General features: G+C 44.8%; 1 protein-coding gene across 1 annotated transcript in view; it reads right to left on the bottom strand.

The window, feature by feature from the left end:
* Nucleotides 1-1,159: 1,159 nt before the first annotated feature.
* USP36 (ubiquitin specific peptidase 36) overlaps nucleotides 1,160-18,319 on the bottom strand; it is a 72,175-nt gene continuing 55,015 nt past the window's right edge. The window contains exons 17-19 of the mRNA XM_073684098.1: nucleotides 12,162-12,326; nucleotides 11,868-11,983; nucleotides 1,160-5,559 (exon numbers count right to left, since the gene is read on the bottom strand). Coding sequence (XP_073540199.1) covers nucleotides 5,431-5,559; nucleotides 11,868-11,983; nucleotides 12,162-12,326 — 410 coding nt within the window. The 3' untranslated portion in view covers nucleotides 1,160-5,430. The remainder of the gene's footprint in view (nucleotides 5,560-11,867; nucleotides 11,984-12,161; nucleotides 12,327-18,319) is intronic.

Genomic DNA, 18,319 nt, shown 5'->3' with positions numbered 1-18,319 from the left:
GAGTCCTCAAACCCCACGCGCTTCAGCACCCCTGCAGCCTGACGGTGGTTCGATATGTTTTGTACTTCTTGCCGGCACTCTCTCAGTTGCCTCTAGACTACATTCCCAAAGAGACATTGTGTTCTGGTTTCTCTGTTAGCACTGTATCCAGCTTACCCACTCTGCCTTGAAAGTGCCCTCTTGAGACTCCCATACAGTCTCAAGAGGGCTAAATCACTGCTCCGATAGTTTTCCCTGCCCACTGCACCTATTATGCTGCCATTTCAAACTCCAAGGTGAATAAATCACTGGCAGGTTTGTTTTCCCTGCCTCCCACACCTAGTATGGTAGCCTGAAACGCTCATACACAGTCTCAACATTGCATCTTTGTGAACAGAATCTCCTGCATTGTTGTGTCTGACATTCACCCACCCAATGTCCACAATGCAATAGTACTAAAGTTTCACTTCCCTGTTTTCTCCATTATACATATTAACTTTAAAATAAATGCGCATAAGGGTGTGTATATGTAACAAAACTAAAAAGAGTACAGAACACCATGTGCCTAGATCTACGCAAACATTGAATATCTGAAATTTAGACTGCATTACTGCCATAAGGAATATTATATATAATAAAATTAATATATTTAGTGCACAAATTGACGAGTTTGTACGTGTCAACCAGCCACAACAAGGTGACCTTTCTACCTCCAAATGTTTACTACTATGAAAAACTGACCAGCACCTCCTAACATAATAAATCAAGTGTGAACAGGTGCAAGCTGCTGTGACTATTATATACAAAAGACAACACCAATCCATATACTTGAATATTTATTTGTATTTATACATATGTGCTGTGCCTTACAGTATGTATGATACCTAGGAAGAACCAGGGGATGCATTAACAATAAAACTGTTTACCTGAACAATAGTGCAGTACAAAAGAGATGCAAAAAACACATTGCAAACATGAGAACATCTCCCCTTTGATGAATAAAAGGGACACATTATATTTTATTTTATTTTTGATCAGAAATTAGAATTCACATTATTTCAAAAGAGAAAAAACAGTGGTTCTTCGGATAAAGCTGAAAGACAAAAACCATTAGAAGTACACAATCATTGGAAATCTTCACAATATGATTGTGAACATATTAGTATAGTCATTTTGCACATTCGGTGTTAAAAAAAAAAAAAAAAAAAAGTAAAAAATATAGACACTTTATTAGGAAGTCATAGCCAACTATCAGAGCAGTAAGACTTAACGGATAAAGGACTGTGCCAGATTCATCCCCCAAACAGCTATGAAATAAAGCTATGGCAGCAAACATGGCATTTTCTAACCATGTTTAGACCGTTTATCCCCCTGCAGCACTGACAAATACATCATGCTTGTGAATATCTTGTCCTACACATACTAAACACACAAAATTAGAAAATGTGCAGTCTGTTGGCAGGTAGGCCAAGGCTAGATAAGCCTGTGTGTAAAGTTAGAGAAAAGACAACTGTGCTTGGCACAAAATACTGTTGTCACAAACTTTGGTGGCATATCACTGGGATATGCCACTAATGTCTAATGCTAGTCGATTTTTCCCATCACTGCAAGGGTTTCAATGTGTGGAGTCCAAGTGATATGGTGCTTCTTAGAGCGGCTGCCAATTTGGTGGCAAAAAGATATGACCTCCGACAATCACTAGAACAATGTCTGTGTTTAGCTATCCTCCTTAAGAAGCAGATCAATGGCATTCATGCATGTAATCTTTAGGTGAAACAGTGCTGGACAGGTATTTTAACAGAAACTATAGCGTTCATAAATGAGAATTGGATAGGATTCATTTTAATATGTCAGATCATAGTCCTCAGGAAAGAAGTGGTTTTATTGCCCTTTCCTTAAGCTTTAAAGTGAGTGTATCATTAGAAAATGACCCATTTAAATAAGTTTTGTTACATGTGTTATGAAAAAAAAAAAACATTGCCCACATTATTTTTTTTTATTAAAAAAAAAAATAAAAAATATAAAATAACTAGTAATAGTGCATTTTTCAGAGTGCACATTGGGTTTTTTATACTTACTTCCAGTCCTTTCAGGAAGCGTTTTCAACAGGCTCCTTATCATCAGAGACAGGATTACAATAACAGGTAACACCTCTGCACACTGCTGATAACATAGCATCCACCATTCTCAATAAGCGAGGTCACAGCCAACCCTCATCCCCAGTCACAATAACCTCTGCACGTGTTCAGTAGATGCTTTCATACAAAATATAAGGTCAGAGTCTGTTCACTGCTGCCAATTTACATGTTCATTTCATGAAAAAAAAAACAGGTAGTTTGAACATAAGGGCATGTGCACATAATGCGTTTTACACGCCAGTGTACTCGCAGAGTTTTGAAGCAGAAAAAAACGTCAGGAAAATGCTGGCGGTGTTTTTCCCTGTCACCTCTTTTTTGGCGCGTTTATGGTTGTTTTTTGCAGGCATTTTCACTTGTATGTAAAAAATAGTGAGTGGCTTTCAATCGTAAGCCCCCAAAAGGATGGTCAGGTTGCTTATTTTAAACGCTTTATGTCTTTACAAATGTAAAGCAATTAAAAGAAGCTTAAATGACTGAACATATGCACAGCAGGTCGGGGTTCATTTTATTTATTTATTTATTTTTTTTACACTGCAGTGCACATTCATCATTTTTAAACAATAAGTGCTTTTGCAGGTGGGTTACAGAGCGTATCCGCCTAACAAAAAAAAAAAAAAAAAGGAGGTTGCGTGCAGATACGCTACAGATGCCCAAGTGGTCAGTGTGAATATTGCAAGATTTCTATTTTTAAGAAAGATTGTGATATGGCAAAAAAAAAAAAAAAATATATATATATTTTTACAAAAACTTGATTTAAACAAATAGGTCATTTTCTAATGGCACATTCCTTTTAAGGTTCGATCACATAGGACTGATACACTGCAGATTTTCCACCTAGAAGTTTTGGACAGAAAATCTGAATTTTATTACCAAACCAGCAAAGTGAATGACAATTTAGCAATGTTCATCCACACACAGTTAAAAAAAAAAAAAAAAAGGTGGAATCCACAGCAGGGCTGTGGAGTCTGAGTCGGTATAAAATGGACCAACTCCCGACTCCTAAAATATATAATAAATTGGGTGCAGTAGTTCAATGCAGTTTGTGGGGGATATTTTTTCATAAGAATTTGGAAAAGTTATGAAATGTCCTATAAATGTCTGTCCTATTCCTGATCTAAGAGTCTAGACTTTTAGCGGAGATGAATCTGTGCTACAGTAAATGCATCACTTAAACATGAGCCATGTATGAGGGAGTCGGAGTCATGGAAATTGAGGAGCCGCAGGTTTGGCTTACCAACTCCACAGGACACACTTCCGCTGGAGTGTTCATTTTAGATCTGTACCCTTACACAAAATGTTCCTATACAAACAGTTGCACATTCAGAAACAAAACACTGAGCTCTACACTTTGTGCACATACATTCCAGTATCTGGTAAAGATAGAAAATGCCTCATGTTTTACAAGAGTGGACCTCTTCTATCCTTAGCATGAATTTAATAAAATATTACTTTTTACATTTTAGATTCATTTTTTTGCATGTAAAAGCATAGCAATGTATTTTTGTATATGGAACATATACCAATATAAAAAAGATAAAGAATTCTAATGTATAAAAAGAAATCAATATTCTTTTACAGACATCTAACATTCTCTTGCAACATACCTTGTAGGTACACTGAAATGCAATGAACAAACACTATACATTAAACCAGGCGTCCTGCTCCTGGAACCCCCAGTGATCAGCAGAAATCACCAAGGAACGTTTCATCCATCCATTGGATCAAACTAGACAAATCCACCTCCTTATTCCACAGTTTCATCCAGTCACACAGTTCATGGTGGAGAAATGTAGCATTACATGTCCACAATTTAAGTGAATAGGTGTACATGTAATACATAGTAGGACAAATGGCCATCAGTACGGAAGCAGCTTTTACTTTGGAGCTCTCTGCTCTGGCTGATACAGGTAGACCCACATTCCCCGATAGGACATACATGCATACATATACCTATGGTGAGGAGACCTCAAAAGTTATGAAAAAATAGGATTACTTGATACTGGACGGGGGGTCTTATAACCCATTCTGGAGTATTATAGCACCAGGGAATGGGTTTAATTCTGATTCTTAGAAGCACTTAACCAGAAAGGTCAGAACGACTCTGGGATTTAAAGGGAACGAACCAACCATATTTTTTTTTACTAATAAATCAGTATCTGCTTCTTTTTTCTTACTAATCTTTTTTTTGATAGACTTTTTACATCTATTCTCTGTACCAAACAGCATTTTAGGCAAGATGGCTTCTATTTAACAATACTTAGACATATGCTTCTGCAGTTATTACTTGGACAATAAAAACCTGTCGACTACAGATGCTCATTGACTGTGATGAGTTTTCTCTAAGCATGCTCTGTGACCTGTGCCGAGGTCACTATTCAGAGAAGGAGGTGGTGACTGTGACCATTTTATACACAGAATAAAAAAAATATCACTAATGATTAAAAAAATATATATATTTAAAAGATAAATTTTTGATTTGAACAATAAGTCATTTTTTAATAACACTTTCCCTTTAAGGGTTCATTGGGTGGGGGGAAATTGCTGACATATACATTATCCTTGGAGCGTGCACTTTCATTTCCCATTGTTAAACCTAGCCAACATATATGTTTTCTAGTACTTTTAGGCTATGCGCACACAGAGCGTTTTTTTCCGTGCAGAAATGGGCCAAAAACGCATTGCATACCTTATCCCATGGTTTCCTATGACACTTTGCAAGTTCTGTGCATGTGATCAGGATTTTTCCTGACTGATTTTCATGTGCAGAAAAAGAAGCAGCATGTCCATTCTTTGTGCGTTTTTCCAAAACAATGCATTGGAAAAACCGCATGGCAATTCCACAGGAAAAAACGTGTGCACATAGCCTTAGAATACGTCTTGCAGGTATGCAACTTTACTTTTTTTTTTTTTTAATTAACAATTATAACCAATGCCAGATGTATGCACTTGTACAACACACAGATGCACTCAACAAAGTTTTGTGGGGTGTACACACTAAACGTGGTGTGAATACAGCCCTTAACTGATCACGCTACATGGCATGATGGATAAGAGTATGCTTAGTACCTCGTGTACAGGGACTGGAAAATATTGCTTCTGGATGATTTGTCCTCTTGCTGCGGTAAATCCCCATTTTCTCTTATCCCATACCATCGTGTCATTAAGCTTTCATTGCAATTTTCTTGTATTGTAAAGACTGTGCGGTGCAGAATCCGTCGGGTCTGACAACAGCCATTACACAGCACACAGTTCTCGACCAGTTATTTTATTACTGATAATCTTCCAGAAATTATGTGAAACTCCCATATTGTCATCAGTACTTGTATGGCATCACAGAGAACTGTCGGGAGTGAGTGACTGACCAGAAGTTACGTCGGCTCTGCAGAGACTGAAAACCATTTTTTATTCTCCATTTGTCGCGTCGAATTTTGATCTTTTTAATCTGAAAAAAAAGTAGATACATAAGCAAGAGTGACATCTTTTCCGATTACTTTTTCCGTGTATATAAAAGATATCCTTACTTAGCTGTGAGAGGTAAAGGGGTGATCTCATGTACTACTAAGGCATGGCTCACTATTTTTTGTCACTACTCTTCCCTTCTACTATAAACTGCAATACATCAATATTATAGTCTATAGTAGAAATTAGTAGGCTTCTGGCGGCCATCGAAACCAATCAGTACCATCGCTGGGTGTTTGTGGGGTAGGGAAATCGACATGAATCGTATGCACGGAGTGAGGATTCTCTGGTGCCACCGCCAGGAGTCTGACCACAAGTATGTGATTTGTATACATGCAGTCACGTGCTTACTAGATAGGTGTGGCCTCGATCAATGCAAGTGAATTGAACAAGGCTGGACACAGTCTAGTCGGAATGTGGCCGGAAACATGCAAATCGCGTACTTGCAGTAACATGACCGTCCGCTCCCGAAGAATTCTCACAGCTCGCAATGTGTGGATTCACAAGTCTGCAGTCACTCTAGCCTAAATACAACCCCTTTAAAGGGCTTATAATTAAAGGGAAACTGACAGGTCCCCATGCCCTCCAACCCACCAGCATTTGAATATTCCTTTATAAATAGCCTGCCTAACAAGCCATTTATCCTGGATAACACATTAACCCCTTCACGACCTTTGACGTATAGGTATGTCCAAGGTCATGTCCCTGCCTTTGATGCAGGCTCTGACGCTGAGCCCGCATCTTCCCCTGCACCTGACAGCTAATCGGATCAGCTGTCATGTGCCTCTAACAGTCAGGCTGTGTGCCCACGTAGAGTTTTACAAGTGTTTATGCTGCGGAATTTCCGCAGCGTAAACGCTTGGTAATCCGCCCCCCATGGTCCCCAATGACAAGCCGCACTTTCAATGCCCATGCTGCGGATTTTTCTACAGACACGCAGCGTAATCGCCACCATTGACTTGCATTGGACCGCGTGATATCCGCATCTGCACATGTGGATATCACACGGTTCAATGTGCGGATGGTACCCAAGTCTGGAGGAGAGAAGACTCTCATCCAGACCTGGGTACCATAGAAACTGTAAAAAAAGAATTTAAAATAAAAACTAAATCTTATACTCACCTTCCGATGTCTTCCCGGTGTTTTGTCTGCTCCGTCCGGCGTCTTGCAGTGTTTGCGTTGATGTGAAGGACCTGCCATGACGTCACCGCGTCATGTGACCAATCACATGGCTCAATGACGTCACCGCAGGTCCTTCACACCCCCGCAAGCAGTGCAAGACACCGGACGGAGCAGACAAAACACCGGGAAGACATCGGAAGGTGAGTATAAGATTTAGTTTTTTTTATTTTTCACCATTCTTATTCTTTTTTTTAACTAACTTGGTCACACTACTATAAATCCATGCTGGTTGCATGGATTTATATAGTGTGAACAAGTTGTCAAGCACTTTTCCAAGTGATGCTAAAATCGCCTGGAAAAGCGCTTGATAACCCGCATGCAGAAATGCATGCAAAGACGCTTCACAAATGCTTCTACCTGGAGGGAAAACCGCATGTAAAATCCGCATGCATTTTTCCTGCCAGGGAGAAGCGTAAAAAATATGCTTCATTTCCGCAACGTGGGCACATAGCCTCAATCATCGACAGCGGCATTTAACACGCACTGGCTGGAAGCGCGTCACAAGTCCCACCCTGCCATGTGTTCTCAGGGCGCAAATGGGCTATCATGACAGCTGGGGGTCAGCAGAAGACCCCCTTGCCTGTCACTGTGAATCTCCTATGAGTGCCAGCTACGTGTAGCACAGGTGATTATCACAGCTTCAAGTCTCCTAAGGGGATTATTCAATCCAGTAAAAAAAAAAAAAAAATTAAATACATGTTTAAATATTAAAAAAAGCCCCAAAAAGTTCAAAATTCCCCCACCCTTTTGTCCCATTCTAAATAAAATTAATAAAAAAAACCCCAAACACATATTTGCTTTCACTGCGTTCAGAAAATCAAAAGTAAATTAGTTAGGCAAACAGCGTTAACGACAAAAGTCGACAGCTCGGCACGCAGCACATCTCTCACCCAGCCCCAGATGATGAAAAGACGACACTACGGGTGTCGGGAAATAGTGACATAAGCAAATTTTGTTTTCTTACAAACGTCAAATTTTTTTTTTCACTACCGTATATTCCGGCGTATAAGACGACCTGGTGTATAAGACGACCCCCCTACTTTCCTGTTAAAATATAGAGTTTAGGATATATTCACCGTATAAGACTACCCCTTTTCCAACGCATACCAAACACCGGTAAAAATTAAAAAAAAACTGATTTGAATTTAACATGGTCCTTTTTTAATTTAAATTCTTATGACATGCAGGTATATAGCAGGAAAACTGTCACTCATAAACATATTAAAATAGGGGGGACCCCACGTCATTTCTTGGGGGGGTCCCCCATTCTAATAGCTAGTAAAGGCTAGGTATTCAGCTGGGGGCTGATATTAGTAGCCTGGGAAGCTCTGTGGGTATTACCCCCTTCCCAGACTTCAAACATCTGCCCCAGCCGTCTGCTTAACCTCCGCTAGAGACTATAATGATGGTGGATCCCACGCCAATTTTCTTTTTAAAAAATCCTTTATTTTAACACTAAATGACAATTGAGGGGTTAATAAAGATGCAGTCCCTAAATTATTATTAATTTTGTAATTAATTTTTCCCAAAAATGTTGACGTGGGCTTCGCCATATTTTTGTGTCCAGCCAGGTACAGCAGGCAGGAACGGGCTGCCCCCAACCACCAGCTGCCTATTTGTACCTGGCCGGACACAACAATATAGGGAAGCCCTTTTTTTTTTAATTATTTCATGAAATAATTAAAAAAAAAAGACGTGGGGCTTCGCCCTATTTTTGTGTCCAGCCAGGTACAACTAGGCAGCTGGGGGCTGGAATCTGCAGCGCAGGGAGACCCAAGCTTTCTGGGCCCCCCCCGCTGCAAATTGCAGTCCGCAGCCACCCCGGAAAATGGCGCGTTCATAGAAGCGCCATCTTCTGGCGCTGTACCCAACTCATCCAGGGCCCTGGTGCGGTGGCTCACTGGGTAATAAAGGGGTTAGGGCCAGCTTGGCATTATCAGCTGGCCCTAAGCCCGAAATTCATGGGGTCACGCCAATATTAGACATGACCACCATGAATTTCTAGTAAAGTAATTAAAAAAAACACAACACCCAGAATAAAGTCCTTTAATTGAAATAAAGACACAATTTTTTAATGTTCTAAATTAAACCATACTTACCATCACGCCCATTCCAGCTGAAGCCAACGATCTCCTGCAATAAAAGTAAAATAATAAAGCAACCTCATCCTTACCTTTCCATGGTTCCCAGGACCGGTCCAGCTCTGCTACATTCACATGACAGGCTGCACCGCAGCAGAACGCTGCCGTTCAGCTTGCCATGCGGCAGACACTGAGAAGCGCAGGCATGCTTGTGCTCCTCAGTGTCTGACTGTGACGGCATCCAGATGAGCCGAGATCATGTCCAATGAACTCGGCTCACCTCATGCAAGTCACTGACAGCGTGGGAAAATTCTCCTGCTCCCCGCATGCGCAGTAGAAGTTTCCCACGCTGTCAGTGACGGACGTCCAGGAGGTGAGCTGAGTTCATTGTCGGCTCATCTGGATGCCGTCACAGCGAGACACTGAGGAGCGCAAGCATGCCTGCGCTTCTCAGTGTCTGCGGGATGACAGGCTGGATGGCAGCGTTCTGCTGCGGTCCAGCCTGTCATCTCGATGTAGCAGAGCTGAAGCTGTCCTGGGAACCATGGAAAGGTAAGGATGAGGTTGGTTTATTATTTTTCTTTTATTACAGGAGATCGTTGGCTTCAGCTGGAATGGGCGTGATGGTAAGTATGGTTTAATTTAGAACAATAAAGAATTGTGTCTTTATTTCAATTAAAGGACTTTATTCTGGGTGTTTGTGTTTTCTTTTAACTTTGACTATGGGGTTAGTAATGGGGGTGTCTTATAGACGCCTCTCCATTACTAACCTGGGCTTGATGTCAGCTGGCATTATAAGCGGACATCAACCCCAGCCCTATTACCCCCTGCCACCGCACCAGGGCAGCGTGGAAGAGCGAGGCTAAGTGCCAGAATTGGCGCATCCTATGGATGCGCCATTTCTGGGGCGGCTGACGGCTGGTGTTTCTAGCCTGGGAGGGGGCCAATATTCATGGCTCCCTTCCTGGGCTATTAATATCAGCCCCCAGCTGTCTGCCTAGCCTTTGCTAGCTATTAAATTAGGGGGGACCCCACGTCATTTTTTTTGGGGGGTCCCCCATTTTAATAGCTAGTAAAGACTAGGTATTCAGCTGGGGGCTGATATTAGTAGCCTGGGAAGCTCCGTGGGTATTACCCCCTTCCCAGGCTTCAAACATCTGCCCCAGCTGTCTGCTTAACCTCCACTAGAGCCTAAAATTAAGGGGAACCCCACGCCAATTTTTTTAATAATAAATCCTTTATTTTAATACTAAATGACAAGTACAGTAACCAACACTATCACTGTACTTCATATATATATGTGACTGACATGTTTCTATCTATCTAATCTATGTGTGAAGCTCTATTCTGTCTGTTATAAATTGTCGGGTACAGATGCTGAATTGCCGGCCGGCTTTTTTAAAGAGACGGTGCATGAAAACACTATTATTTGTTTTAATAAATCCTTTACACTAAATGACAAGTACAGTAAGCAATACTGTCACTGTACTTCATATATATGTGACTGACATGTTTCTATCTATCTAATCTATGTGTGAAGCTCTATTCTTTCTATTCTAAATTGTCGGGTGCCGGCTTATGCCGCTGCTGAATTGCCGGCTTTTCATATATTGTCACAGAAGCGATGCGAACTTCCCAGCTCCGGACACAGCGCAGCGCTTCTGTGACAAGTGAAAGCTGTCGGCACAGAAGCCCTGCGCTGTGTCCGGAGCTGGGAATACGCAGCGATGTGTCAGTTTCAGCACAGAAGCGCTGACTGTCTGGACCTACCGCCGCCGTATTTTAACTCCCTCCACCTTATATTAACTCCGACATGGCAGGGATACGGCCACGGCAGCTTATTAACACCCCCAGAGTATCCCCGCATGTCAATTTCTGAAAGTTTAAAAGCATTACCGGCGTATAAGACGACCCCAGACTAGACAGAAGATTTTTCAGTCTTCAAAAGTCGTCTTATACGCCGGAATATACGGTACTTAAATAAAAAAGAACCTATACATGTTTGGTATCTCTGTACTCTTACCGACTTGGGGAAGCATATTGCTAAGTCAGTTTCAGCATGTAGTGAACATGGTAAATAAAAAAACAAACAAACAAAAAAAAACAATTGTAGAATTGCACTTTTTTTTTTTTGCAATTTCACCGCACTTGGAATTTTTTCCCCCATTTTCCAGTACGCTATATGGCAAAATCAATGGTGTCATTCAAACTGGTCCTGCAAAAAACAAGTACTCACACGGCCATATTGAAGAAAACATAAAAATGTTATGGCTCTGGGGAAAAAGTAAGCAAAAAACAAACGCAAAATTGCAAGATAGTGAAGGAGTTAACAGATGTTTAATAAAATAAAAAAAAGTATTTTTAAAGTTAGTTTTTAATATGCAAATAAGCTTTTGACTAGTAAATGGGGCGTTTATTTCCCCAGACTAGTCAGCCATCTTTTTAGGTTATACCCCTATAGGTGTGAGAACATGATTTTTAAAGAGCTGGCGTCTCATGCACGGCTTTCTTTCCTACACGTCATTGCGCCTCTGAAGCCGGGTGTACTGCACATGTTCAGAAGCAAAGAAACCCGACGTCAGAAGAACAGAGCTTATAAGTGAATCGGCGACTGATCTTTGGCTCCTCCGTGTACGTCAGCAGTCATCTTCGCTTCTGGACATACCTGGCCTAAGAGGAGCAATGACTTGTAGGAAAGATACTCGGTACATGCGTGAGACGCCGGCTCTCGCAAATCATGTTACCACGCCCACAAGGGCATAACATGCAGAGTTGGACAACTAGTCTGAAGAAACAAACATCTCATCGACTAGTCAAAAAATGATTTGCATATTAAAAAAACGTAGTGTGAAAATGCTTTTTTTTTTTAAAAACATCTGTTAATGTCTTATCCAGGATAAAGTGCATGTTAGGCAAGGTAAATATAAAGGATTATACAAATGCTGATGGGTTGGAGACATGGGAGACCTGTTCAGAGCCCTTTAAATCAAATTTAATATCAAATTCAAGTCACACTTAGTTTGATTACCTTTCCTCTGTCAAATTCTTCATCCCATTCATCTATAACGGTGCTACTTTTTGCCTCCTCTGCATAATTCACAGCATCCTGGCTCACAGCAGATGCTTCTCCATCCCAAGTATGCACTATGGCAGAAAATAATATATAGTGAGCATTGTAATCAACAAACTGCAGGAAAAATGCCACTAGCCAATATCCTCCATGTCAGCTTCAATATAGAAATGTAAATTGCATTTTCTCACACTTGTTTAGTTATTGCATATACAAGTTTAAAATGATGTCCCTTTTTCTGCCACATCTTACCTTCAGTCCCATAGGCTTTATTACTGGAGTTTTTCAATAGTTCTTGGACAACAGATGAATTCCTCGTACCATCCCAATTTAGGCGAAGTTTCTTTTCAGCACCATTAATTGAATTAAATAGTTTATATCCATCTTTGATGTGGGTGTCCCATACAAACACAGAATCTAAAGTAGGGAAGAAACAAGATTACTTTTCCTAGATTGAAAGAGGTGAGAAGGAGGGAGGTGAGTATTGGATTTTTTTTTTTACTGTATGGAGGCATGGGACATAATATTAGGGGTGACATCCTGCATTATATGGGGGGGGGGGTGACATCCTGAATGGGGCATTATAAAGACAGGGGAGTGATAATCTTGCATGGGGCATTATAAAGACAGGGGAGTGATAATCTTGCATGGGGCATTATATGGTGGGAGAAAGGGACATCCTGCATGGGGCATTATATGGTGGGAGAAAGGGACATCCTGCATGGGGCATTATATGGTGGGAGAAAGGGACATCCTGCATGGGGCATTATATGGTGGGAGAAAGGGACATCCTGCATGGGGCATTATATGGTGGGAGAAAGGGACATCCTGCATGGGGCATTATATGGTGGGAGAAAGGGACATCCTGCATGGGGCATTATATGGTGGGAGAAAGGGACATCCTGCATGGGGCATTATATGGTGGGAGAAAGGGACATCCTGCATGGGGCATTATATGGTGGGAGAAAGGGACATCCTGCATGGGGCATTATATGGTGGGAGAAAGGGACATCCTGCATGGGGCATTATATGGTGGGAGAAAGGGACATCCTGCATGGGGCATTATATGGTGGGAGAAAGGGACATCCTGCATGGGGCATTATATGGTGGGAGAAAGGGACATCCTGCATGGGGCATTATATGGTGGGAGAAAGGGACATCCTGCATGGGGCATTATATGGTGGGAGAAAGGGACATCCTGCATGGGGCATTATATGGTGGGAGAAAGGGACATCCTGCATGGGGCATTATATGGTGGGAGAACGGGACATCCTGCATGGGGCATTATATGGTGGGAGAACGGGACATCCTGCATGGGGCATTATATGGTGGGAGAACGGGACATCCTGCATGGGGCATTATATGGTGGGAGAACGGGACATCCTGCATGGGGCATTATATGGTGGGAGAACGGGACATCCTGCATGGGGCATTATATGGTGGGAGAACGGGACATCCTGCATGGGGCATTATATGGTGGGAGAACGGGACATCCTGCATGGGGCATTATATGGTGGGAGAACGGGACATCCTGCATGGGGCATTATATGGTGGGAGAACGGGACATCCTGCATGGGGCATTATATGGTGGGAGAACGGGACATCCTGCATGGGGCATTATATGGTGGGAGAACGGGACATCCTGCATGGGGCATTATATGGTGGGAGAACGGGACATCCTGCATGGGGCATTATATGGTGGGAGAACGGGACATCCTGCATGGGGCATTATATGGTGGGAGAACGGGACATCCTGCATGGGGCATTATATGGTGGGAGAACGGGACATCCTGCATGGGGCATTATATGGTGGGAGAACGGGACATCCTGCATGGGGCATTATATGGTGGGAGAACGGGACATCCTGCATGGGGCATTATATGGTGGGAGAACGGGACATCCTGCATGGGGCATTATATGGTGGGAGAACGGGACATCCTGCATGGGGCATTATATGGTGGGAGAACGGGACATCCTGCATGGGGCATTATATGGTGGGAGAACGGGACATCCTGCATGGGGCATTATATGGTGGGAGAACGGGACATCCTGCATGGGGCATTATATGGTGGGAGAACGGGACATCCTGCATGGGGCATTATATGGTGGGAGAACGGGACATCCTGCATGGGGCATTATATGGTGGGAGAAAGGGACATCCTGCATGGGGCATTATATGGTGGGAGAAAGGGACATCCTGCATGGGGCATTATATGGTGGGAGAAAGGGACATCCTGCATGGGGCATTATATGGTGGGAGAAAGGGACATCCTGCATGGGGCATTATATGGTGGGAGAAAGGGACATCCTGCATGGGGCATTATATGGTGGGAGAAAGGGACATCCTGCATGGGGCATTATATGGTGGGAGAAAGGGACATCCTGCATGGGGCATTATATGGTGGGAGAAAGGGACATCCTGCATGGGGCATTATATGGTGGGAGAAAGGGACATCCTGCATGGGGCATTATATGGTGGGAGAAAGGGACATCCTGCATGGGGCATTATATGGTGGGAGAAAGGGACATCCTGCATGGGGCATTATATGGTGGGAGAAAGGGACATCCTGCATGGGGCATTATATGGTGGGAGAAAGGGACATCCTGCATTGGGCATTATATGGTGGAGTGACATCCTGCATGGGGCATTATATGGTGGAGTGACATCCAGCATGGGGCATTATATGGTGGAGTGACATCCAGCATGGGGCATTATATGGTGGAGTGACAGCCAGCATGGGGCATTATATGGTGGAGTGACAGCCAGCATGGGGCATTATATGGTGGAGTGACAGCCAGCATGGGGCATTATATGGTGGAGTGACAGCCAGCATGGGGCATTATATGGTGGAGTGACAGCCAGCATGGGGCATTATATGGTGGAGTGACAGCCAGCATGGGGCATTATATGGTGGAGTGACAGCCAGCATGGGGCATTATATGGTGGAGTGACAGCCAGCATGGGGCATTATATGGTGGAGTGACAGCCAGCATGGGGCATTATATGGTGGAGTGACATCCAGCATGGGGCATTATATGGTGCAGTGACATCCAGCATGGGGCATTATATGGTGCAGTGACATCCAGCATGGGGCATTATATGGTGGAGTGACATCCAGCATGGGGCATTATATGGTGGAGTGACATCCAGCATGGGGCATTATATGGTGGAGTGACATCCAGCATGGGGCATTATATGGTGGAGTGACATCCAGCATGGGGCATTATATGGGGGAGTGACATCCAGCATGGGGCATTATATGGGGGAGTGACATCCAGCATGGGGCATTATATGGGGGAGTGACATCCTGCATGGGGCATTATATGGGGGAGTGACATCCTGCATGGGGCATTATATGGGGGAGTGACATCCTGCATGGGGCATTATATGGGGGAGTGACATCCTGCATGGGGCATTATATGGGGGAGTGACATCCTGCATGGGGCATTATATGGGGGAGTGACATCCTGCATGGGGCATTATATGGGGGAGTGACATCCTGCATGGGGCATTATATGGGGGAGTGACATCCTGCATGGGGCATTATATGGGGGAGTGACATCCTGCATGGGGCATTATATGGGGGAGTGACATCCTGCATGGGGCATTATATGGGGGAGTGACATCCTGCATGGGGCATTATATGGGGGAGTGACATCCTGCATGGGGCATTATATGGGGGAGTGACATCCTGCATGGGGCATTATATGGGGGTGTGACATCCTGCATGGGGCATTATATGGGGGTGTGACATCCTGCATGGGGCATTATATGGGGGTGTGACATCCTGCATGGGGCATTATATGGGGGAGTGACATCCTGCATGGGGCATTATATGGGGGAGTGACATCCTGCATGGGGCATTATATGGGGGAGTGACATCCTGCATGGGGCATTATATGGGGGAAACAGCCTGCCGATTGAGGACCTATGCTGCCTATTGGGGACATTTACCTGCATATTGAAATACCGGTTGATTTATCTTTACTTGTTCATTTTAAATATTGTATTTGTTCCTGTATTGCTTTTTTTTTTTACTTCAAAATAAGATATGTGCAGTGTGCATAGGAATTTGTTCATAGTTTTTTTTAAAAACTATATTCCGGCCCTCCAATGGTCTGAGGGGGGCTCCAGTATTCTGTATGGAGGTGTGTGTATGTGTGTATGGAGGTGTGTGTGTGCGTGGGGGGCATTCTTCTGCATGGAGGACTGTGTGCGTGGGGGGCATTCTTCTGCATGGAGGACTGTGTGCGTGGGGGGCATTCTTCTGCATGGAGGACTGTGTGCGTGGGGGGCATTCTTCTGCATGGAGGACTGTGTGCGTGGGGGGCATTCTTCTGCATGGAGGACTGTGTGCGTGGGGGGCATTCTTCTGCATGGAGGACTGTGTGCGTGGGGGGCATTCTTCTGCATGGAGGACTGTGTGCGTGGGGGGCATTCTTCTGTATGGAGGACTGTGTGCGTGGGGGGCATTCTTCTGTATGGAGGACTGTGTGCGTGGGGGGCATTCTTCTGTATGGAGGACTGTGTGCGTGGGGGGCATTCTTCTGTATGGAGGACTGTGTGCGTGGGGGGCATTCTTCTGTATGGAGGACTGTGTGCGTGGGGGGCATTCTTCTGTATGGAGGACTGTGTGCGTGGGGGGCATTCTTCTGTATGGAGGACTGTGTGCGTGGGGGGCATTCTTCTGTATGGAGGACTGTGTGCGTGGGGGGCATTCTTCTGTATGGAGGACTGTGTGCGTGGGGGGCATTCTTCTGTATGGAGGACTGTGTGCGTGGGGGGCATTCTTCTGTATGGAGGACTGTGTGCGTGGGGGGCATTCTTCTGTATGGAGGACTGTGTGCGTGGGGGGCATTCTTCTGTATGGAGGACTGTGTGCGTGGGGGGCATTCTTCTGTATGGAGGACTGTGTGCGTGGGGGGCATTCTTCTGTATGGAGGACTGTGTGCGTGGGGGGCATTCTTCTGTATGGAGGACTGTGTGCGTGGGGGGCATTCTTCTGTATGGAGGACTGTGTGCGTGGGGGGCATTCTTCTGTATGGAGGACTGTGTGCGTGGGGGGCATTCTTCTGTATGGAGGACTGTGTGCGTGGGGGGCATTCTTCTGTATGGAGGACTGTGTGCGTGGGGGGCATTCTTCTGTATGGAGGACTGTGTGCGTGGGGGGCATTCTTCTGTATGGAGGACTGTGTGCGTGGGGGGCATTCTTCTGTATGGAGGACTGTGTGCGTGGGGGGCATTCTTCTGTATGGAGGACTGTGTGCGTGGGGGGCATTCTTCTGTATGGAGGACTGTGTGCGTGGGGGGCATTCTTCTGTATGGAGGACTGTGTGCGTGGGGGGCATTCTTCTGTATGGAGGACTGTGTGCGTGGGGGGCATTCTTCTGTATGGAGGACTGTGTGCGTGGGGGGCATTCTTCTGTATGGAGGACTGTGTGCGTGGGGGGCATTCTTCTGTATGGAGGACTGTGTGCGTGGGGGGCATTCTTCTGTATGGAGGACTGTGTGCGTGGGGGGCATTCTTCTGTATGGAGGACTGTGTGCGTGGGGGGCATTCTTCTGTATGGAGGACTGTGTGCGTGGGGGGCATTCTTCTGTATGGAGGACTGTGTGCGTGGGGGGCATTCTTCTGTATGGAGGACTGTGTGCGTGGGGGGCATTCTTCTGTATGGAGGACTGTGTGCGTGGGGGGCATTCTTCTGTATGGAGGACTGTGTGCGTGGGGGGCATTCTTCTGTATGGAGGACTGTGTGCGTGGGGGGCATTCTTCTGTATGGAGGACTGTGTGCGTGGGGGGCATTCTTCTGTATGGAGGACTGTGTGCGTGGGGGGCATTCTTCTGTATGGAGGACTGTGTGCGTGGGGGGCATTCTTCTGTATGGAGGACTGTGTGCGTGGGGGGCATTCTTCTGTATGGAGGACTGTGTGCGTGGGGGGCATTCTTCTGTATGGAGGACTGTGTGCGTGGGGGGCATTCTTCTGTATGGAGGACTGTGTGCGTGGGGGGCATTCTTCTGTATGGAGGACTGTGTGCGTGGGGGGCATTCTTCTGTATGGAGGACTGTGTGCGTGGGGGGCATTCTTCTGTATGGAGGACTGTGTGTGTGGGGGGCATTCTTCTGTATGGAGGACTGTGTGTGTGGGGGGCATTCTTCTGTATGGAGGACTGTGTGTGGGGGGCATTCTTCTGTATGGAGGACTGTGCGTGGGGGGGCATTATTCTGTATGGAGGACTGTGCGTTGGGGGGCATTATTCTATATGGAGGACTGTGGGGGGGGCATTCTATATGGAGGACTGTGGGGGGGGCATTCTATATGGAGGACTGTGGGGGGGCATTCTTCTATATGGAGGACTGTGGGGGGGCATTCTTCTATATGGAGGACTGTGGGGGGGGGCATTATTCTA

This window comes from Phyllobates terribilis, unplaced genomic scaffold, assembly GCF_046119375.1.
Source record: "Phyllobates terribilis strain yellow unplaced genomic scaffold, ASM4611937v1 Scaffold_5__5_contigs__length_657084704, whole genome shotgun sequence".
NCBI lineage: Eukaryota > Metazoa > Chordata > Amphibia > Anura > Dendrobatidae > Phyllobates > Phyllobates terribilis.
Note: the sequence above shows the minus strand (reverse complement) of the source record. Positions and strands in the feature narration are given on the sequence as shown.